At 28.9% G+C, this 24,359-nt stretch overlaps 2 protein-coding genes across 2 annotated transcripts in view; one reads left to right on the top strand and one right to left on the bottom strand.

Annotated features, from left to right (window-relative positions):
• Positions 1–16,986, bottom strand: part of LOC107454359 (proteasomal ATPase-associated factor 1) — a 64,265-nt gene extending 47,279 nt beyond the window's left edge. Inside the window, exon 1 of the mRNA XM_087163908.1 lies at positions 16,658–16,986. Coding sequence (XP_087020034.1) covers positions 16,658–16,971 — 314 coding nt within the window. The 5' untranslated portion in view covers positions 16,972–16,986. The remainder of the gene's footprint in view (positions 1–16,657) is intronic.
• LOC107454352 (alpha-tocopherol transfer protein-like) overlaps positions 13,885–24,359 on the top strand; it is a 33,506-nt gene continuing 23,031 nt past the window's right edge. Inside the window, exon 1 of the mRNA XM_016071528.5 lies at positions 13,885–14,157. The gene's annotated coding sequence lies outside the window, so the exon portion shown is untranslated. The remainder of the gene's footprint in view (positions 14,158–24,359) is intronic.

Below are 24,359 nucleotides of genomic sequence, written 5' to 3' on the forward strand. Positions count from 1 at the left end.
GCCACGTGTAATGGATTTCCGTTTTTGCATTTATAAATCTTAAAATGCTCCTGAAAAGTTTGATCCCTTTTAACTGACTTCATATTAAAAAAAGAAAGCTGTCTGAATTTATTCCTGAGAGCCCTAAGCTCTAGTTGCGTTTCTGGTTGAACTCAACACCATTTTTATTTTATATTTTATAACCGTCGTTGAACAGTCGACCCAACTTTTTATATATATACAGTACACTCTCGATTATCCGTGCGCGGATTGTCCGGTTTGCGGATTACCCGCGCTCATTCCGGAGTCACACAAAAAATATAAAGAGAAACATTTTCAGGATTAAAAAATTTTGATTCATGAAGTTATAACACTACCAAATTTTTGGAAGCAATATTCGTTATTGGATTGAAGTATATGGAATGTCAGCAGCCTGGTCAAAATTAAAATCGTCTACGTTATCACGATCTTGGAGAAAGATCATACCGCTTGATGAACAATCTTCTTCAGATGTTCAAGAAAAATATGATAACAGTATTTTCGAACAAGCAAAAGAAATCTAAGGTTTCGAAATTCTTGATGAAGAAAATTTAGAAGATTGGTTTCAAAGTGATGCATGTGAGTCTGGCTTCCAGTATTTGACTGATGAAGACATCGTTATGTTGTTAAATCAAATAGTGATGATAGTAACTGATGCAGAAGATGTAGTAAATGAATGAAATACAATTTCTCATTCTGCTGCTCTGTGGAAACTTTATTAGATTATATGGGAGGATTTGATTACGGTGACATTAATGCGGTTCGTAAAATATGTGTATTGATATATGGCGAAGACGCATCACACATTTTTTAATAAGGAAAATTCCTAGTTTGATGTTATGCATGCAAATGTCAGTAATTTTTATATTTTTTGTACTGATATTGAATTTTTCTTTAATAAAAGGAGTTTTCGGATTATCCGTGTTTTTCGATTGTCCGTGCGACCTGTCCCGGTGATTAACCCGGATAATCGGGAGTGCACTGTAGTTATTAATCCTAGTTATCAAATTACTTTTTTGTATTTCTAATGGAATATAATAATTTTATCTAATTTAATAATTGTTACTTTAAGCTAGGCACTAATTTTTTTCTGATTTTTTTTTCTTTTTGTTTAAACACAAAGCAAATGGAGGGTTCTTAAAAAAACTTGCTGCACCCTTTACGATTGGTGTTCAAAGAATATTAAAATAAAGTTATAAAAAAAGTTAGATAAAAAAGTGTTGCAATCGAAAAAAACATCTTTGTTCAGCAGATTTAAATTTATCAATATGAGAAGCACGTTTTTCTGTTATTTTTACAAGCAGATCTATTCAAATTTTAAACTAATATATTCATGACAACTTTGCAATAGAGCATGTAATCACATTTTGAATCAAATGAAATGTACTAGAAAACACGTTATTACGTCAATTAATTATTCAAAAAACGTTTGACATAATAAGGAAAATCATATTTACTTTCGAACATGTTTTAAAAGAATATAATCTCAATCAAAGTGCCCCTCATTTTTTAAAAACTTCCTTTTGTGTCCACAATAAATGGACAATACCTATTTATAATATAAGCATTCGAAAGATAGAACTGACCTTTAATCAAAACAAAGACACAATCAAGACATTAAAAACAAAATGACACATTAATTATAATACCAATAACATGTTTTTGTAATACATAAATCTTAAAAATTATTTCATATATTGACGTATTTTGACAATTAGTATAAAACGAAGTTACAATAATAATTTTTAGGTAAAGTTGTGAAATGTTTAAAAAAATTGATTTTAATTTTTCTGAGTAAATGAAAAGAAAATGTTGCAATTCAAAAATTTATTTTGGTACGTTTTTTAATCGTATGCCCGTGACGTCTTTAGTTAGATTTGAATAAACTACAGCATATAAAAATTTCAGATTACTTGACCGAAAACCAATTCCAATTATTAGAATTATGTGAGATTCTTTTTGGTTTTAAGTAACTCATTTAACTTTATATAGAGTATTTCATATCACGTGAATCACGTGATTTTGGCTTAGCAACGCCGATCTAAGAACTTAGCAGCCATTTGTTCTCAAAATCATAAATTTTATTTATTATTCTAAAGATTTTAACTTGTTATTGCAGTTTAATTTTCTGAAAGAAACGTTTAAAATATTGATTCGCGTGAAAATTATGAATTGAATCAATTCCAAAATGAACCGTTAAACGATTAACAACCGTTAAAAGATAAATATCTTAAAAAAATGAAGAATTTGGAGCAGGTCCCAAAAACTTTTTGTCATTTAACATACCCCATGATAGCTGACGACATAACAGCTTTAGACGTTATCTGTTAAGGCCGTTGAAACGGTTAAAAAAAATAAAGTTTGAAAAATAATTAAACTGTTTAATAAAACGTAAATAAAATTACTGAACGTGACGTCACTATTCCTTAGAGCGAAGTAGAATTATTGCATTGTGCAATGTATTGTTTAGTATAATTTCACGTGTAAATAAAATTACAATGGAATTGGGATAGTCAAATTATATATTTGACTTCAATTTTTTCACACCGGTTTAAAGAATTTTTATTTATTTCCAAGGATAATTCACAGCTACAGCTGATTGCATGTGCATATTTACCTTAATTATTAAAATGAGCTAAATGGAATAATTTTTCGTTCATATTCTTAACAATATTGTGAAATTTTAAATTAAATTTTGCTAAATAAAATAGTTTCTAATTTCTTATATTTCTATGGCAATTTTTTCCCTGCCAAATAAAAACCATTATTTTGTGTAAATGAAAACCATTATGATATTTAACCTGAATTTGCAATTATAGTCTATAGTTTTTAAAATTGCATCATTCTTGCTAGTTAAAGAAAAATAAGTAAAAGGAGACATTTAATTTTAAGGAGACATATAATTTAATTGTACTGCCACGCTACATTTATGAAGTTATTTACAAACCATCTTTACGGTGATTGGGTGTATCCTTGGAAACTGAATCTCTTATTTTTCCGCGTCGTCGTATTTCGAGATAGGAAGGTTCAAGGTTCATATCTGGAAATGCCTTGAATATAACATTAGTATAAGTGAAAATTACGCAAATTAAAAATAATGTTTTAGTTTGATTATTTATTTATTTACATATTTATTTCTTTTCTTTTCTCGCAATTTGGAAACCCTAACATTGGCAAATCAACCAAAGTTTAAAGAAAATTATGTTTTTGTTTTTTTTTTCATTTAAAAGAGGTCGTTTATTTATTCTTAAGAAATGTAAAAAATCTCAATCATGTTAAAAAATTTCAAGATTATCAATTATTGTTTTACATTGCACAAGTAATTAAATCTTGAAAAATTCAATAAAAATAATTCAATGCAAAATATAATTTTTAATAATTATATATTATTTTATTTAACAAAGGTCCAAAAATTTTTGAAAAGTAAGATATAGAAATTTTTACTCCATTGTGAAATATGTGACAAAAGAAAAAATTTGAACAAAATCGGTCGAATAGTTCCTGAGAGTCATGAAAATTTAAAAATGCAACTTTTTTAGAAATTCATATCTAGGATCGGGTGCGATTGATTTCGCTCTTATTCTTTGTTTTGGTACTAAAATATACATAGTTTAAAATCACGTAAACCTAGTCCAAATTGTCGGTAATACCCTTCAGATTTTTTTTTTATTTTACTAAATAAAGTAATAAAAAATTTATTAATTGCTAATAATAATTTTTTACATGGATATTATCTGTGGACAATTTTTTTTTTTATTAAAGTTTTCGGAGCGCTTAAAAATTTTCCGACATACGGTGAAGTAAACAAAAAGTGAAATTAACACTGAAACCACTATTAAACCACTAGCAGTAAACTTTTAATCACTTTCCTGACTTAACTATTTAAACCATATTTTCCAGAGAGCAACTTCTCCTTCCTCTGAGGTTTAATGGTCAGTTAAGAAATAGTTTTCTTTAAACGGGAAATAAAATTTCCGTCTGATTTCGTAACTTAATTTAGTAAGGTTCGGAATTTGATAACATAATACATTTTTTTTAATAATAGGATAGGATTTTTTTATATTTTAGGTTATATTTTATATTTTCCAAAGAGCAACTCTTCTTACCCAAGGTTTAATAGTCTATTCAAAAACAGTTATGTTTATTCAGAGAAACATTCCAGTCTGATTTCGTAACTTAATTACTAAGGTCCGGAATTTGATAACCTTTGTATTTTTTGAGGTATTACGATGCTTTTTTATATTTTCATGAGAGAAATTAGGATGTTTTATTATTTATTATTTTATATCTTAGGCTATATTTTCCAGAGAGCGAATCTTCCTGCCCCTGGTTTAATGGTCTGTTCAAAAACAATTACATTTATTCAGAGAAACAACATTTCAGTCTGATTTCGTAACTTAATTACTAAGGTTCGGAATCGGATTAGGATGCTTTTTAATATTTTCTTGAGAGATATTAGGATGTTTTATTATTTATTTTCTTTATATTTTGGGTTATATTATCCAGAGAAAGACTCTTCCTATCCCACGTTTAATAGTCAGTTCAAAGACAGTTACATTTATTCAGAGAAACAACATTTCAGGCTAATTTCGTAATTTAATTACTAAGGTTCGGAATTTGATAACATATACATTTCTTGCGATTATAGAATTTTTTTTTCATGAGAGATATTAGGATATTTTATTATTTACTTATATAATAAAATATAACTATATATGATAAATATACAACTGTTCAGCTTCGTTTAAACGGGAAAACAAGCACCCCAAAGCTTGATAGCTAATTTATATGCAAGTAATTAATGCCCAAGAAATCAAGATTTTCCAAAGAATTGTGTTAAGCTTTTGTGATTGTAATTATTTCCCTAGATAAGCTGAATAGTTTTTAACTATGACAGATTTTAGAAAAACACTCTGTGCCTGATGAATCCACTCTACACAAAATCTACATTGATGATTGCTTTACAGAAACTCTGAAAAAAATTAGAGATCAAGCAAGAGAAAAAAAATAGTTTATATCAATTGACGAAACAATTAAACAATTTTGTCGTTTGCAGTTGCCATTAATTTCATATTTTAATGAAAGCTACTTCTCAATTTTTCTCAACATACATGTTTTAATGCAATGTATAAAATTTCATATGTTATATGAAATTTTTGGAAAGAAGTGATGTTTTAAATTGAAATTTTTGTTTAGTTTTTAAAGAAATATTTTTTCTATAGTTTTTTTCGGTGTTTTTATGGGCATTTGTAAAGATTGTTTAGGTCATCAAAGTCTGGGGTTTACAATATTAATAGAACTATGATTCTAAAGATCCAAGGTGCTCGACTTCGCGTGCAGGTCGTCGAGCTACCGAAGCGGGGGTGCCATCCCCTCTGCAGAGGATCAAAATTGTGATGGCATGTCTTCGGATCATATTCAGGGATGTTTCCCAGACCGTCGCCAATAGCCCATTATATAATGGGCTAAGAGTCCGAATTTGAATCACTCTCCTGACCAAACTAGGGGAAATATTTAATATTAATGTATTTAGGCAAGTAAGTAATAAAGACTCGGGCCGGGCAAGGTTGACTCAGCCTTTCATCCCTTCAGTGGGTCGATAAATGAGTACCAAGCATGTTTGGGAACTAAGCACTGGGGGTTCCGCGTTCGGCTGACCACCTGACCGGAACATCTGCCCCTGTACCCCAGAGCCCAAGGTTAAGAAAACTGAGATGGGCACAGTAGGCCTTGGCACTCTATGGGCTGTCGCGCCACTGAGTTTAGTTTTTCAGTTTAAGTAATAAAGAAGTAAAATGAAATAATAATCTAACAGGAGGTGTTTCGAGTCTGATTATTTGTGGACAACAGAATCAAATAAAATAAAAACATTTAAACGAAAATGTCGGACTATAATAACAATTAACGATCATTATCTTGAAAAATTTTTGGTCTAAAAACAGGTATGTTTATTCTGAGAAAGTACGTTTTGCGTCTGATTTTTGTAACTTAAAATATCACCTGCATTAATTAATAGGCAATCGAGGTCACCCCTCGAGCCATTAAGATTGAGTCCCAGAACGTATATATATATTAATATATATATATATATATATATATATATATATATATATATATATATATATATATATATATATATATATATATATATATATATATATACAGAATTATGATGATTTAAAAAAATCATTTATTTTGATTATTTCATTAATAATTGTGCCTTTTCTGTAGTTTGCCTCGAAACTAATTTTTCAGTTATTTTCCTTCATTTTAAAAGCAATATCTTTGTTCGAATTACTTAAAATTTCGCCTGAACGTTTCTTACACACGTGTCTAGAGGAATAGATTACGAACTAGTTGATTAAACTATTATTTTAAATTTCACCGCCAAAATAAAATGAACTAATTGCCAATGAACCAATTAATTTTTTTTCGTCAATTAAGTTTCGATTTTTAATGTAAAATATCTAAATATTAATGCTGCGTCTAAGGCGTAGTTTAAGTTGAGTTCCTATAGGTATTGTAAAGCAATTATAAAAAAAGTAAGAAATTGCAACAAAGTTATGTGATTTTGAAAAGTGGTTGATATTTTGTCGTTTTTTGACCAGTTTGCCCATATTTTCTAGAAGAAAAAAAATTTCAGAATTTTTTATATTCATACTATATTTTAGTGCATAATGTACATATAAATCGAAATTAAAAAAAACTCAAAAATTTTCAAAATTTCAAAATTTTGCCTCTAAAGGTATTCGGATTCTTTAACATTAAATATATGCCTCTGCTAATAACGACGAGCTCGGTATAACAATACCATAAGCTATAGTGGATAGTTTTTCTAATGACTTTTACTATAGTTGTGACAATTACATTTCTGATTTGGCAATGGTTACGCTGTTATTTTATTACACTCTTAACTTATTTCAATTTCAAACTTTTTTGGAAGTGGCTATAATCATCATGAAACTTATGGTTTAAAAAATTTAAAGCTTAGTTTATTTTTCTGGTATTCGCAATATTTAATAGCTATACAGTTTAAGCGATTATACCTAACCACAAAAACAACCACAATTTCATTTGTTTAACTTCGATAATAATTTTTTTTCTCGTAATTTGGATAAGTTTCCTCTGATTGCTTTCAAATTTCCAGATTTCTCTACGTGTATTAAAAAGAATAATAATCCGAATACAATGATGCAATGTCCGTGCAATGAAAAAAAAATTATAAATTCTATTGTTGTCGAAATCAGTTTCGATCCTAATCTTAACGCGACATTTTTGATAAATACTGATTTGAAACCTACTAAAATACTATGTTATTGTTATGATGACAGAAATTCTTATTCTCGAATGCTTTCAGTACGTTTAATAAGTTGTCAAAGTTTTTAGAGAATTTTCGATACAACCAATTGTTTTATTTTTTTTAATAATTGCTGGACAACTATAATCCTTTTCGCATCTGTAAACAAAACATAGTTTATAATCTCTTTATCATTCCATCTTTAATTTCATTCTTTCCTTAATCTTGAAAAAAATATCAATTTCATGATTGTAACATAATTACTGATGTTTTATTATCAAAATGCGATTGTGAAATTCCAGAATTTTGACTTTTCAATATTTATTTTACTCAATTACAGCTCTTCTTCGGTTATGTGCCGTTATGTTATGTTAGGAGACTTGAGTCGCCAAGCTTAATATTTTAGGAAATTTTATTGTTGAGACAAGATACCGTTTATGTACGAAAAATAGTCTTTTCTTCATAGAGTGGTCTAATCCAGGGCTATAGAGAAGGGCTAGAACATTCCTCTCTTAGAGCTGAAGCTACGATTTCCTCATGACGTCACGCCGCACACAGATCTCGGAGATCGCAAGCAAAGATATGAAAACTTTGCGTCATTCTCTCTGTAAAAATAAGTTCAACTTTTTCTTGATATTAGATTTCAAACTTTGCACAATAAACACATTATTTCCATTCAGAAACATAGTTCAAAAAATTTTCTTGGTCGTAATATTAAAGTAAATACTATTTTAAACTAGTAAAAATATTTTACTAGTTGTCGCAAATGACGCTATGAATATTTTTTTCAAAATTTTCAGTTTTAATTTTTTTATTAGAAGAAATTAAAGCATATATCGACTTGTTTTTATCTACATATTGTTCGATAACAATATTTTGTGCAACTGACTTAAATTTAGAGTCCTGATTTTAAAATATACTGTTTATGGTAATTCGTTATGCTTAATCATTAAGAAACAACAACCTTAAACGCCAATTACTGAAACAAAATAATTTAGGCTCATAATAATAATAAAAATTTTGCAATTGCTTATAGGTTTTTAAATTTAAAACAATTTAATTTTTTAAAAAATCATAAAAATTTAGAATAAGTGCATTAAAAACTATGTTAGGAAATTTGGAGAATTTTAACAATTAATTATTTATACTTTTCATTTAAGTTTTTATTTTCTTTGACTTTATGCATTATTTATTTTTTTCGCCTGCCTTTCTTTTTGATGTAACGGGATGATTTCTACTTAGATGGCGAATTCTTATGAAAGTTCTTAGACGACAAAATGAGCGTATTGCTGTTTTATTCACTGCGGAATATCGTCCCTCTAATTCATTTAAAAGTTCCTTGATGACACTTTTCCTGACACATTGCCATCCATGCTGCTGACGGAGCTATTAGTCCTACCTTAGAAACATTTTTCCATTCCGTATTGCTCCCCTGTTGTTGGATGTACTGAGAAGATGCTATTTCTAATTTTGAATCAATATTTTTTAGGCGAAATGCTATGCAGCAATATAATTCAGTCCTTCTTTTTCATGTGAATTGATCATATTGTTTCTCAAATTAAGGTCAATATCCCAAGACATGGGAAAGAAGTTAGTTAAGTCATGCATTATATCTTAAATGTTGTCTAGAATATCATTATTTTCGGAAACTATGTTTTTTGTTGTGTACTTTTTAAACGCTTTTTCTAGTAATTCCGCAGTTAAATAACAACCTATTTCTGAATTTTTTTATTTCTATACATACTTTTACTTTTAACGAAAGATTAGATAGCTTATTTGCAATTAACAAGCGTTTAAGTTAGAGCCAGTAAGACCGAACGCTCCGTTCTTGAAATAAAAGTTCGAGCTTTGCGCCACCGTGACGTCACAGGCAAAAATCCGAGGTTTGGCGCGGCGAGTTTCTTCAAAGGAGTGAACCAGCCCTTCTATTCTCTTTAGCCCTGGGTCTAATCCATTTATCAAATAATAAACATTTAATTAAGGACATTTATAAAAATAAAAAAAGAAAAAAAAAGAAAAAATTATAAAAAAAAAAAGAAAGAAAAAAAAAAAAAAAAGAAAAAAAGAAAAAAAATAAAAGAAAAAAAAAAGGAGGTATAAAAAAAAAAAAAGAGATTAAAAAAAAAGAAAAAAAATAAAAAAAGAAAAAAAAAAAAAAAAAAAAAGAAAATAAAAGAAAAAATAGAAAATAAGTAAAAAAATTAAAAAAAAAAAATAAGATAAAAAAAAGATAAAAAAAATAAAAATAAGAAAAAAAAAAAAAATAGAATAAAAAAAATAAAAAAAAAAAAAAAAAATAAATATTAAAATTGAAAAAAAATAAAGAAAATAAAAAATGATAAAATTATAAAAAAAAAAAGATAGAAAAAAATAAAAAAATAAAGGTAATAAAAATAAGAATATAAAAAAATAAAAAAAAAAAAAATAAAAAAGAAGTAAGTAGTAGAAAAGAAATAGAAAAAAGAAAAAAGTAAAAGAAGTAAAAGAAGAAAAAAACCTAAGTTAATATCGAGCGAAGCGAGCTTGGTTTGCGAAGCAAAACATATAAGATTGCGTACCAATTTTCGGGGGTTGGCGAGCGTTAGCGAGCAATGGGCGCAGCCCACTTGTTTAGTATATTTTACTTATGATCTCTGATTACATGCATTAACTGAATTATTTTGTTAGCAATTTGAAATCGAAGATAACAAATCTACATAGCGCTAATCAAATTGAAAATCGCTACAGCCAAAACCCGAATTAGATCATATATCAACAAATTGAAATCGGAACTAAACAAACTTTAATCAAAATATGGGTCAAGAATTCCTTAGCAAATTTTGAGAGCTTTAATAAATGCATGGAATTCGAAGGACAATTCCGATAAAATGTATAAAAACAAAGTTATTAGCGGTTTAAAATGGAAATGACGATGCATTACTCTCACTTTTAAGAAAACTGGAAATTATGATTTCAATTATAATTTTCTAGATTTGAAACTATTAAATAAATTTATTTTACTCTAAATTATTGCACTAAATTTAAGACAGTTTGCATGATGAGGACGCATTTTTTAATTCTAATAGTGATCTATAAATTTTTGTAGTTTAGTGCCATTTAATTATTAGCTCGTAGGTGTGACTAAAGAATACCAGTCAGTAACTACTAATATGTTGTAATTAAATATTAAAATTTGATTAATTCTATTTACTTGATTAATTTCTATTTACTTGATTTACTAATTAATTCTGCATTTTTTTCTTCTTTTTTTTTGAATTATATATTATGTTAAAAGGGATATGAAGTCGTCTCTCAGAATTTAATCTTTTTACGTTTTACAACATGCTCTTTTAAAGCTATTTTCTCGAATTCAATAAAATCTCTCTTCGAACCTTTATCCATTTTTAATTTATTTTATTTATTGCTAGTAGAACACCGCGCATCTCGGATAAAAAAGATGGTCGAGGTAAATAAGTGTTATAAATGGTATATAACATTTGAAAATAAATTCTTGTATTGTATTGCTATTTAGAATCAATTTTAGAGAGTAAAACGATGTGGAACCTTTCAAGCCTTGCTAAAAAATTATTCTGCTTAATTGGCACTAGCATTATCAAAGTTTATAATTATTATATACTTTTTTAGCCTTACTACAAACTATCCTGGTTAATCGGCACTTACAGTAGTAAATTAGAGATTATTATATACTATTTTTAGCCTTGTTACAAACTATCCTGGTTAATCAGCACTTACAATAGTAAATTAGAGATTATTATATACTATTTTTAGCCTTGTTACAAATTATACTGGATAATTCGAACTTGCAATAGTAAGTTTATGATTATTATATACTTTTTTTTGCCTTGTTACAAACTATCCTGGTTAATCGGCACTTACAATAGTAAATTAATGATTATTATATACTATTTTTAGCCTTGTTACAAATTATCCTGGACAATTCGAACTTACAACAGTAAGTTTATGATTATTATATACTTTTTTTTGCCTTGTTACAAACTATCCTGATTAATCGGCACTTGCAATAGTAAATTAATGATTATTATATACTATTTTTAGCCTTGTTACAAATTATCCTGGACAATTCGAACTTACAACAGAAGTTTATGATTATTATATACTTTTTTTTGCCTTGTTACAAACTATCCTGGTTAATCGGCACTTACAATAGTAAATTAATGATTATTATATACTATTTTTAGCCTTGTTACAAATTATCCTGGACAATTCGAACTTACAATAGTAAGTTTATGATTATTATATACTTTTTTTTTGCCTTGTTACAAACTATCCTGGTTAATCGGCACTTGCAATAGTAAATTAATGATTATTATATACTATTTTTAGCCTTGTTACAAATTATCCTGGACAATTCGAACTTACAATAGTAAGTTTATGATTATTATATACTTTTTTTTGCCTTGCTACAAATTTTCTCACTCAACTGGCACTTAGTACATGCAATTTTATTTACTTATTCATTTATTTATTTGTTTGCTTTTCTAGCATTAATTGCTCTTGCCATTTTTTTCCATCCAATTCTTTCCGGTGATTTGACACTTATACCGTAATTTTCTGTATTTTTATTTTCGTAAGCATCACTTTTTAGTCTTGATACATTCTACCACATTTGATTGACACATATTTCACAATTTCTGTTTACTTGATTTTTTTATAAGTTTTCTTGGTGACGTGACTTAAAATAATGAAATTTCACAAAACACGTTTTGAAAGGCCTGTTATTGTTAAAAAATATCGCAGTTGCACAAAACTTTAAAATAAACTAAATTAATAGTTATTGGTTAAAAAATTTATGCGTCTGTTAATTTTGAGCGATAATGCGCGCTTATTTAGCAAAAATGGCAGATTTCGCATTATAATTTTCAATTTTCTTGTTACATTTTTTAAAAATGATCGAGAAATTGCAGCATTAATTTTCTGTTAGGAATTTCTAGAAGACAGCCGACCAGGTGGCCGAGGCCACTTAGCCATAGGTGCTCACTGGGTAACGATAAGAGAGTAGCAATTCTGGCATTTTTGAGATCAATGGGAAATAGACCCAAGTGCCCGCCAATAACCAAAAAATAAATTTCTGGAAGACAAAAATCAAAGCAGAACACTTCATTTCGTAGAGTTGCGAGTGTTATCTTTTAAACATATCACACCTCTGAAGAATTACTTGAAGAATAATCTGAAGAAGAACACATTTATTGACTAACAGTAGTTCTTTACTCGAAAAGAATTGCAAATGAAGCAACAACAAAAAAATTATAAATAAAATATTTTCATATTGACTTTAGGAATAGATTCATACAGAATTTTTTTAATATATATAATTACACTTCAGAATAAAATTTAACAATATATTTTTACTAAAGCTTAGAATTCAATGGAAATCCTAATTGCACGTGACTAATTGTCAATTTTTCCAACACCTAACTCGCGTGATAACTCTACTAGTATGTGGGGAAGAAAAGGAGAAAAATATTTGACCGCTACGCTTTCTAACACATGGAAAATAACGCAACAAGCAAAATGTGAATCCAGAAAATCTAAAAATAATTATTAAATTTATGATTATTTTAAAAGTTGCATGCCTATGCAAAATCAGCTTGTTTCTTCTTTCACTTAAACTAATTTACGAAACGCAATTCTTCATAGATACGTTTACCGCAATATTCCTGTGTTTTTACAGCTATTCCAATATTTTTATTTTATTTTATAACCGTCTTTGAAGAACCAACCCAAGTTTTGAATTTACAACTAATGTGCAACAACTCCATAGCCTTGTAATTTTGAACTCAATCCAGAAGACAAAGCATCCAATATGAGGAGAAATTTGCCTTCGTGGAGGACTTTTTGATGGAACTAATCCGCATTTATGTTACATAAAAACTTCCCAGGGTTAGCCTGACGTCAAGGGGAGTCTAACCCATGATCAGTCTATTCCCTAGAATATTTTACGTTAGCACTGAGGTCGATGCGAGCCTGATATATAATTCGTATCGACCAACCATTGTTGGGATTTCAACTCCGTCACCACATTGGGTGGCGATCATTTTATCCCCTGAGCCACCATGGTTCATACTGCTAATATTCCAATAGCCTTTGTTATTCCAATGCAATTACCGTTACAAGAAGAAAACCAAGAAGGACAAGCAATTATTGCTGAAGGTTAAGGTTTGTCACTTAAAATTTATACCATAAAAAATTGTTATGATTGTCATAATGGCTGTCAGATTTGAATTAAGTAGCTATCTGATATTTAAAAGCATTGACGCTCAGTTAGGTAACAAAAACTGACAAGCAATAATGATTTCAATAAGTAACTAAAAATTTAGAGGGTTCAAAATTTTCCTCGTAACAGGTAAGTTGCCAAATAAGCTGTCGAATATCAGTTTTGAAATTGTTATTAAACCTGAAAACGAAGATCTGTGGATACCACTAATCAGTAGGGGGAACAATCGGTGAAGAAAAAAAAAAGGGAAATGAAACAATTATACAATTTTTGATCGTCATTACCCTACGTCAAAACAACATGTTATGAACCGGTTGTGGATCAAATATTCCCCACAAGGTCGTTAAGTGGCCACAGATATCATTATAATAAACGAGTGAAGGTTTCTTAGAAATTGAAATTTTCGTTCATTTTAGTTTTGCAATGGATAGTGGAGTAGGTTCGCGTACATAATCTTTAATTGAAATAATTTACCTGTTTTTTTTCTCATCTGGAATCTTCATCCTCAATTATTTCGAGAGGGGATGTAATCAGCACCTCATTTTTATACAATATAAATTTGTGTGTTCAGTTTTTGGTGTAACAGATTAATTCGGAAAATTAGCAGGTAAGATATGTTTGCAGATACTATTTGAAATGTTTTACTTTAGATATAATTTGTGATTTTTATATCTAATACACGATGTAGGAAATTTGAGCTAAAACTATGAAGTAACATTATAGTTTGAAAATTAGTCATTTTTTTTTATAAATGAAAATATTATATCATTAATAATAATGTAAGCATTACGTTATTTATTAAAAATATATTAGTCGGAAATATCCACCAAGGGATCCAGAAAGAACAGGGGACAATCATAACCCTATTATTTAACTATTGAACAAATGATAATCTAATGTATGCTGATATGATAATGTATCATGATCCATTTTTGATATCATGATATCCGTTTTTACATATCATGATATGATAATGTAAGACGAAATGATAATGTATGACAAATGTACACTTTTCAAATAGTATGCCTGCAGATACTATTTGAAAAGTTTTACTTCAGATATAATTTGTGATTTTTTATTTAAAAGCCAATGTATGAAAATTCTAAAACTATAAAGTAACATTATAGTTTAAAAATTACTCAGCATTTATTTTATGAATAAAAATATTATATCGTTAATAATAATATTAGCATTACGTTATTTATTAAAAATAAATTAGTCGGAAATATCTACCAAGGGATCCAGGAGGAACAGGAGACATTCATAACCCTATTACTTAACTATTGAACAAATGATAATGTAATGTATGCTGATATGATAATGTATTATTATCCGTTTTTTATATCATGATATCCGTTTCCACATATTATGATATGATAATGTAAGATGATATGATAATGTATGACAAATGTAAATGATAATGTATGTAATAATAATGAACAAATGATAAATGATTAACAAATGTTTAAAAAAGAATCAGAAACAATTATTCCTAACAATGAAATAAAAATTTTAAATTAAAGAATTAAATTAATTTTAGAAATATTAAAAACTGAAAAAATTTGCTGAAAAATTTCAAAAATTTTATTAAGATATTTCATTGAAAAAAATTTTTCTTAATCTTTTAAAAGTTCTTAAAAGTTAAATCTCTTATTAATTATTCAATCGACATCGCTCAAATTTTGCATTTTGCCATATAAAAATACATTCTTTAAAATTATGCAAAAAATTGTATACCTTACAATTCAAAATTTCTTGACCATTCTTAAATTTAAAAAAAAATATTGAGCAAAAGATATTTTTTGCATGAAATTATCGTTGGATAAATGAATTTTATAATTGTGTGCAAAAAATTTTCGATTCGCTAAAAAGCTCGTGAAATATAGCGAAATACGCAAAAAGTAAATTTAATGTTCAGTGTCTCAAACTTAGACCTGGCCAAAGTAATGGGACCATATTTCCCAGATTGCTGCTACCCCCTTTATTTTGGGCGTCTGAAATCCGAATCCATTGGGAAAAAAAGGTATTTATTCAGAGACAGTACATTTTTTATCTGATTTCGTAACTTAAAATATCGTCTGCACATTTGAGCTCATTCCCTTGAAACATTAATTAGATTGAGTTCTAGAACGTGAAAATCCGATCATAAGATCAAAAATTATTCAAGATAATCCGTTTTATATTTATTTATTTATTTACTTACTTACTTACTTATTTGTTTATTTATTTTGCGTACTGTACGTTAATTTTTATTACGGTCTGAAATTTTCGTTTAAAAGTTTTTATAGTATTTGAATCAGTTGTTCACTAATAATCAGACTCAAAATACCTCCTGTTAGATTTTTATTGCCTTTTACTTCTTTATTACTTATTCGCCTAAATGCATTTATATTAAATGGAAAAGCGAAACATCTGAAAATGTATGCGAATAAATGAAAAATTTGGTCTTATGTATATACGTATTTAAGAAATTTAGTTACTATATTGATTTTCACTGTTCGCATTTTAATTTTAGTAATGAATGGGCAAACATTTTATTTTTAAAAAAAATGCCAATTTATTTTAATTTTAAATAAGAAGTACTTGATAAGCGAGAATAACAAAGATCAATAGATTCGTTGATAATGTTAAATTTAGGATGGTATGTTAAAAAATAAGAATGTACTCAATATAATTTGCTCAAATATAATTTTATCTGTCTACAAAGCAATTTAAAGATACATTAAAAAATTTATAATTAAGACTCTTGTTTTCAGTTATTTGTTGCTTTTTATATTTATACACGTGTGTAAATAAGTTGCTACATGTATAAATATCTATAAATACGTTGCTTTTTACATTTATACAATCCAGCTTTCAAAGTGCATTTAATTAAAAGAAATCTACTCGTAATTTCAGATATAAAATGAATCACAGGTATAACTTGAAAAACAAACATATCTACTAAGTTCGAATACTGCCCTGCAAATGCTGTACCAGCTGCTGAAAAGATGTAATATTTTTTTAAGCTAATGAACTAATTACATTTTGATAAAACTGCTAAATGTATCCCTAAATACAAAAATATTCTGTACTCGCACAAAAGTAATAATATATAAAAAAACAACCTGACGATATACCTAACCCAGAAGACAAAGCCATTCATCAAGCATTGAGACAAACTAGGATCATCAAACTCCATGGAAGGAAACCACCAAAACCTCCCACAATGATCAGACGGCAAGAGGATTCGTAATTCATGATCCTCCTGCCACTGAGGATATTTTACATCAGCGCTGTGATCGGTGCTAGCCGGATGCGGAATTCGTATCGACCAATCATTACTGGGATTCGAGCCCGGTTCAAATCGTTGAAAGGCGAACGCTTTATCTTCTGAGCCATTGCGGCTCGACAAGTTTAATATAGTCCCGATTCGAACCATATCATTTAAAACCTGATAAAATTATACAAAGTGATAAGAGCCGTGGTAGCTCAGGTGATAAAGCGTTCACCTCCTAATGAGGCAGCCTGTTACCACAGTGCTGACCTGAAATATCCTCAGTGGCAGGAGGATCATGGATTACGAATCCTCTAGCCTTCAGATCATTGTGGGAGGTTTTGGTGGTTTCCCTCCATGCAGTTAGAAGATCCTAGTTTGTCCCAATGCTTGATAAATGCCCTTGTCTTCTGGATTGGGTTCAAAATTACAAGGCTGTGGAGTTGAACGTTGGTAGTCGTAAACACAGAATTGGACCGGTAGTCCAACGCCGATTATAAATACTAAATGAATAAAGCACATAGTGTGACACAAAAATAGGCAATACTATAGTTTCGATTATATAATCAAAAACCATCATCAGTGTCGAAAAACAGATGTAAAAGGTTCATTTTTCCTTCTTTGTTAAATTTTGATTATGAATCGAAACTAAAGGTTTTCTGTTTTTGTGGCATTTTGTTTTTTAAGTCGCCCATTATTCTTATGCAGCTTAAAGTATAACTCTTCTTCATTTGAACGCTATACTATTTTTCAAAACGAACCAGAATACGGTTCAATTTAACTACTTATTAAAGTTACAGTTAATTCTAACGATATTAGGATACATATTGTTTTAATATTGAACCAATCTTTTGAAAGTGTAGTTAAGTTTTTTGTCATAAAGAACAAATTTATATAATAAGAAAATTATTAGTTTTATCACTTAGCAAAATTATTCATTATATTGTAGTAAGTTTATTGCATCTCTAAAAGTAAAACTTCTTGCGAAGTTAAGCATAAATTTAGAATATTACAGTTTAACAGAATTTACTGGGAAAAAAAGTTTATTGGACTTTTGTAATTTGTTTTATTTTTTATTGAAATGAATACAGCATATTGATAATCTCACGCAGATCTTTCGCTATCATAATATCTTTAAAGTTTCGTTTTAAAAAAATCGAACTTTTACCTTTAAAATTATGTTATTTAAAGTGAAATCCGCTTTCTCAATATTTTATTAAAAAAATACCATTAAATTAAAAATTAAAATTAATTTTTAAAGATTAATGAGCTTTAAAACATTATGCTGTAAAGCATTGTTTTCTGTGTTTCGTTTACACGGTGGAACTCAATAAGCTAAGTCATTGTTCTTTTCACGTTAAAGGAAACGCAAACGATTCCGTGCCACAAACCCATTGTAAAACGCATCATTTGAAATAAATCAGCTCATTATGTAATTTTTCTTTCGGCTACTTATCTGCGTAACTAAAGCATAACGGATTTTTTTCTCACTGCCTAGTCTATTGTGCTGTTTCTAGAGCTTCAATTCATTTGATGTCGAGGAAGGATGACTTATTTGTGGATATACCGAGATGAAGAAGACATAACGTTTGCAAACATTCTTTAAAACTGTTGATTCTTTCAAAATATTATTTTTGAAATATTTTACTAAAGAACATATTATGTATATACGGTTTTGAGTCATTTAACGCGTGTCTTTTAAGCTACAAAACAATGAATAATAGATCCGCATAGAAACGTATCAAAGTAATGTTTTTGTAAAAAAAAAAATGGTTTGCTAAAACATATTAACCAATACTTATAACATTAATTGCAATTAGCGTCTGCGGTAATCGATTTATTCATAATGGCAGTGCAGATTAAGAAGTCAAATACAACTTTTGTGAAATGTTGCACTAGCTATCATAAGTGCAGAAATCCTTTACAGATAGAGTGGTTATTAGGTAAGCTTGTTTATATGATTCATTTATTGTAATATGTTCATATATGTTCCATGTTTGCATGTAGTTACACATATGTTTGCATGCAGTTAACATATGTGTAAAGTTAGGGTCCTTCCCTCAACATTAGAATGGCAGTTTTCCTCTCAAAATAGAAATTTAATTAATTTTCAGTTACTATTATGCATTTTGAATTATAATTATGCATATTTTAAACCCACTAACAATTTGAGAATTTAGCTGGAAGCTCAACTTAAATACTTTATGTTTAAATTATTAATTATTAGTTGACATTCCGTTATCACAATTACTTTATTTGTTTAATTTTTAATTAAACGTTCTATTTATCTCATTCTAAATTCTATAAGATTTCGTTTATTTAAATTTTCGTAACAGTAAAAAGTTAGTTTTAGCACCACACTTTTGATTTTTTTAATTTTTTTAGTGCAGTGAATCGAAGAAAATATGTCACTCTAAATAACTTTTGCTCTAATAATCGGGATTTCACGAACTAAGTATCAGTCTAGAATATTGTTGTTTTCTACGCCTTAGCGTCATAAGAACTAACATTTTTTATTAATTATTACGCATAATTTTTTTTTTCAAATTAATATACGTAATTTCACGAGTATAAATTTAAATTTTGAAGAAAAAAAATATTTAAGAGTACCCTGGAAATAATTATTTAAAACAGCTTCTTATTGTTAATAAAAAGTGTAAGGCACACATTCTACTATAGTATAATAATTACTCACTATTACTACAATTGTGCCTTACTACATATTTATTAGGAACTGAATGTCCGGTGGCGAAAACTCTGCGAGGAACATGCGAGTTGGGACGAATTGTTCTTAGTTTCACTGTCACAAAAATTAAGTACAATATCGTAGTCATGTCGTGAACTAATTTCAGCTCATAGCTAAAAATTAGCTGACTATGATCTTCAGTTTTTTTTATATGTTTCTGAAAAAATTTGTATTTACATGCATGCCAGTTTCAGAATGGATAATAAATCGTGCATTGCTATTATTCAAAAATTATGGTCAACCATTTAACCATATTTGCTTCCTCAGAACTTCAATATTCATAATCATATCAAACTTCTATATGTGTCCAAAATTGAAACAATTACAACCTAATTACTTTTGAACAAAATAATTGTTTTTTGTTTTTTTAACAGTTTATTAACCTATCTGTTTTATAAGTTATTATATTGACTTATGTCAACATCATTAATATCGTAAATTGTTCATCATTTTCTTTTAAAATGAACCTGTAGATTTTCCATTTTAAGTGTTTGTTTAATTAGCTTATTTTAGAATGTATATTATTACAAGCTAGCGTCGCCATACCATAGAAGCCAATGAATTTATTTTTGATAAAGTCGGTAAATGAAAACGAATAGGGAGAAGAAAACAGAAAGTTTATCAAAAAATCGGAGAATCGATTCATAGTTTGCTTTTTCTTTAGAACACAGACTGTCGCTTGAATATATTACTCATGAGTAGATGCGTTTATGTTAAATATTATATTATTTGTAAGTAAAGTGCCGCTCACGAATGTCTTTTTCATCCGGGTCCCGCAGTAGACTGATCGTAAAAACTCGCCTCCCAATAGAACACCGATGTCAAGGAAATTTTACAGCGGCCTAGGCCTATAGGCCCATTCGCCGAATGCAGTGGAACCACAATTTTTAATTTGACAGCAATTATATAGAAATAAAATGTTAAAAATTTTACAGTAACAGCGATGGCAACAAGCCTCGAAAGCATTGAAACACATCAGAAAGAAGGTCAACAGACCCTTATAATTTTACATACCGTTCAACAATTTAACATGAAAACAAATTAAAACAATATTGATCGTGCTTGGTGTTGTACCGTTCAGGCCAACAGACCCTTATACTAACGAAATGTTTGTAACATCACGAACTCATTTTTACTTACTAGATACTACAGTTGAATAAAGGTATCAATAGGATCGAATTGAGAGCTAGAGCTAGTTGCTGGGTAAAAGGAAAAAGTTAAGAATTACACACAAGATAAAAGTACACATTAGTACTAGCCTGTCCTAAAGGACATAAAATTTGAATAAATCAGTAAAATGAAAATTTTACAAACGTTACAATTTTAAAACATTATGTTTGAAAATAAAAATCGACTGTACAAAGCCGTTTACATGCATAAAATTTCAAGATATAAAATTATTTGTGGATAAAAGATAGGATAAAGATGTAAAAAGACAAAATTGATAAAATAACAAGTATAGATAAAATATACCCTAAGATTAAAATCATTAAAATATATTCGTCCAAAAGGGACGTAAATGTTATAAAATCCTTAAAATTTTAAAATATTTGCAAATCAAAATTTAAAAGCGTGTTTTTAAAAATACTAAAAAATGGTGGTATGCAAAATCAAGGATAAAAGCTAATTGTGTATAAAAATTAAAAAGAAAATCATTTAAGAGTTGAATAATTAACAGTTAAAATCAATAACAGACCAGTGTAAAACAACCAGCCGAGCAACAATTAAAAAGTGTTGAGTAAAATGGAAAGCGATGTCTAAAACATAAAAAATGTAAATACAAGGTCTAAAATTTAAAATATGACATATTAAAAGTTTGAAATTTAAAATACTACGAGTAAAATTATTAAATGAAGTGGTCCAAGGAGTATTTAACTATGTTTATTGGGGAGAGCAAATTAGTTGTTAAATTGGGCCAGCGTCTCCTCGAGAGTAATTTTAATGATCTCTTTAATAATGGATTTGCAAGTATTGCTCGCGAAAATTTGTTGTTCATTCCTCCCGAGGAAGTGGTTTTGTCTGAGTGTCCGGAATCTGTCGCAGTGAAAGAGTAGGTGCTCAATTGTTTGAATATCTTCACAGTTATTGCAGGTATCACTTTTATTAAAAAACCTTTTTTGGTAGACCCAGAACACCGATGTCAAGTATCACTGGCTGTTGTCAGTAAACGGGTGGATGCGTAGGCACCGAGGATGCGCTCTGTATTGGTCCTCTTTAAACTTTTCTATCGTAAAGTGTTCGACTTCGAGCACAAGTCGTCGGGCTACCAAAACAGGGGAGCTATCACCTCTGCTGAGGGTCAAAATTGTGAAGACATGTCTTTGAATCATCCTCAGGTATGTTTCCCAGACAGTCGCCAAACCCGAGATCAGAGCGACGTAAATAAAGTACCAAAATTGAGAAGGCATGTCTTTGAATCATCCTCAGGTATGTTTCCCAGACAGTCGCCAAACCCCAGATCAGAGCGACGTAAATAAAGTACCAAAATTGAGAAGGCATGTCTTTGAATCATCCTCAGGCATGTTTCCCAGACAGTCGCCAAACCCCAGATAAGAGCGACGTAAATAAAGTACCAAAATTGAGAAGGCATGTCTTTGAATCATCCTCAGGTATGTTTCCCAGACCGCCGCCAATAGCCCCAGCTCAGAGCGACGTAAATAAAGTACCTACCTTTTCATCCGGATTTTAAAATTTATTTTAACGCATTACTGACCGGCAACTTTTCTGAAAATTACCCTATGTGCCCGGCTATTGTTTTGAAAGCGGATGTGGAAGTAAAACAAGATAAATAAACTTTAACTATTTTTCATGCCGTATGATAAAAAGTATAACACTCACTTACACGTAATGGTACACCACAAGTTTTGAAAATAAATCGGGTCTCGTGAAGTTATAATAAATTGGTAGAGAATTAAAAAGTAAAACTTGAAAAGTAAGGAAAATTACGCCCACTTTTTAAAATAGTCGCCACGAGATCGCTAACAAAAACAATCTTTAATAATCAATAACAAAAACGAATCGCTAACGAAAACAAGAGTTAACTCGTGACCGGTCACCAACGTTTGGCCACGAAAACACAAGTTAACTCGTGACCGGTCAGCAATGTGTTAAGAGTGACATTAAAGAACTAACATTAAAAAAACGTTTTTAAATAAAAATCCACATATTCCTGTGACAGATTTTTAAAAAAAACGCTCTCTATCTTTATTATTCATTTTCAGTTTTGCATCTTTTTTAAATTTAGAAAGGTATTTTCGGCCCATCCCATACTTTATTTATATTTATGTATAGATATTTTAATGAACGATACTTTACGGGCACAACTGAAAAGCATGTTAAAAAAACATCGGAAAAATATAAATACATAGCTACTTTTTACTACTTCTATCTATTTAAAAAATAAAGTAATTTTAAAAAAGAATTATAGTTGAAATTGTTGTTTATAAACTGGAAGTTATCAATCAAATTGCATTTTATCTGACTTGAAAAAATTAACTTTTTCCTTGATATTGGTTTGCTCAATGAAATAGCTCTTGACGTCTGAAGAGTATCTTATTAATGTAAGTCTATCTGAAGATTCTGAAAAACTTGAAAGGTTAAGGTTCTTTTTTCTTTTCACATTATTGCCTGTCTTTTTCGTTTCTAATGGGTCAACAAGAAGGCCAATCTACTTTTTTTTTCGTAACCATTAGCGAACGAGTTATTTTGAAGGTAGACAGCTTTTTTTTTTAAATTTTACTTATTTATTTTTTTCGTTTCAATTTCGATGACTTTGAACTAGTGAAAGTATGTATATTTTTTTTTCTAAAAAAGAAAGATAACCAGGATCAGACAGTTCTAGCATATAATCAAGATAAAAGTTGGCATTACGAGTAAATGATAATAAAAAGCTTTGATAACCGAAGGCATTATGGAACAGAATATCTTTGTGCTCTAATTGTGTGGAATATTATTTATACACTGTGCTCTCTTAATGAATTTTTTTAATGATTTCTTTCTCTTTTTTTTGGCTTTGTGATTAAGTTTTCGGAAGTGTGAAAAAAAGAAACTTTATATTACATGGCGGGTATAACAAACGATCAATAATTTAAATTTTCTCCATTTTTGTCAATTTATTTTAAAACTTTTATTTTATTTTTATTATTTTATTTTTCATTTAATGTCTATTAAAGATAACCAGGATCAGACAGTTCTAGCATATAATCAAGATAAAAGTTGGCATTACGAGTAAATGATAATAAAAAGTTTTGATAACCGAAGGCATTATGGAACAGAATATCTTTGTGCTCTAATTGTGTGGAATATTATTTATACACTGTGCTCTCTTAATGAATTTTTTTACTGATTACTTTCTCTTTTTTTTGGCTTTGTGATTAAGTTTTCGGAAGTGTGAAAAAAAGAAACCTTATATTACATGGCGGGTATAACAAACGGTCAATAATTTAAATTTTCTCCATTTCTGTCAATTTATTTTAAAACTTTTATTTTATTTTTATTATTTTATTTTTCATTTTATGTCTATTAGTTCTTAATGCCGAAAAGCTGTCAAAATTTCGATTGCTGATAGGTTTTGCCTTTAAAATTTAGGAAACAACAACTTTAGCGGAAATTGCAGTGCTTCAGTGTTTAGAAATGTGAGGAACAAACTTATAATTTGTATAATAATTTATTCATATAACTTTCCCTATTTTAGTACATTTAAAAGACATAGTTTTTTTAAATATATTTTTAGTCTGTTAGTTCTCTATGTCCGAAAGTGGTCTAAACTTCCATCCAAAAGTGGTCTAAACTTTTCTCGTATAGTTTT

This window comes from Parasteatoda tepidariorum, chromosome 5 (genome assembly GCF_982258835.1).
Source record: "Parasteatoda tepidariorum strain Cologne lab strain chromosome 5, Ptep-v5.0, whole genome shotgun sequence".
NCBI classification, from domain to species: Eukaryota; Metazoa; Arthropoda; class Arachnida; order Araneae; family Theridiidae; genus Parasteatoda; species Parasteatoda tepidariorum.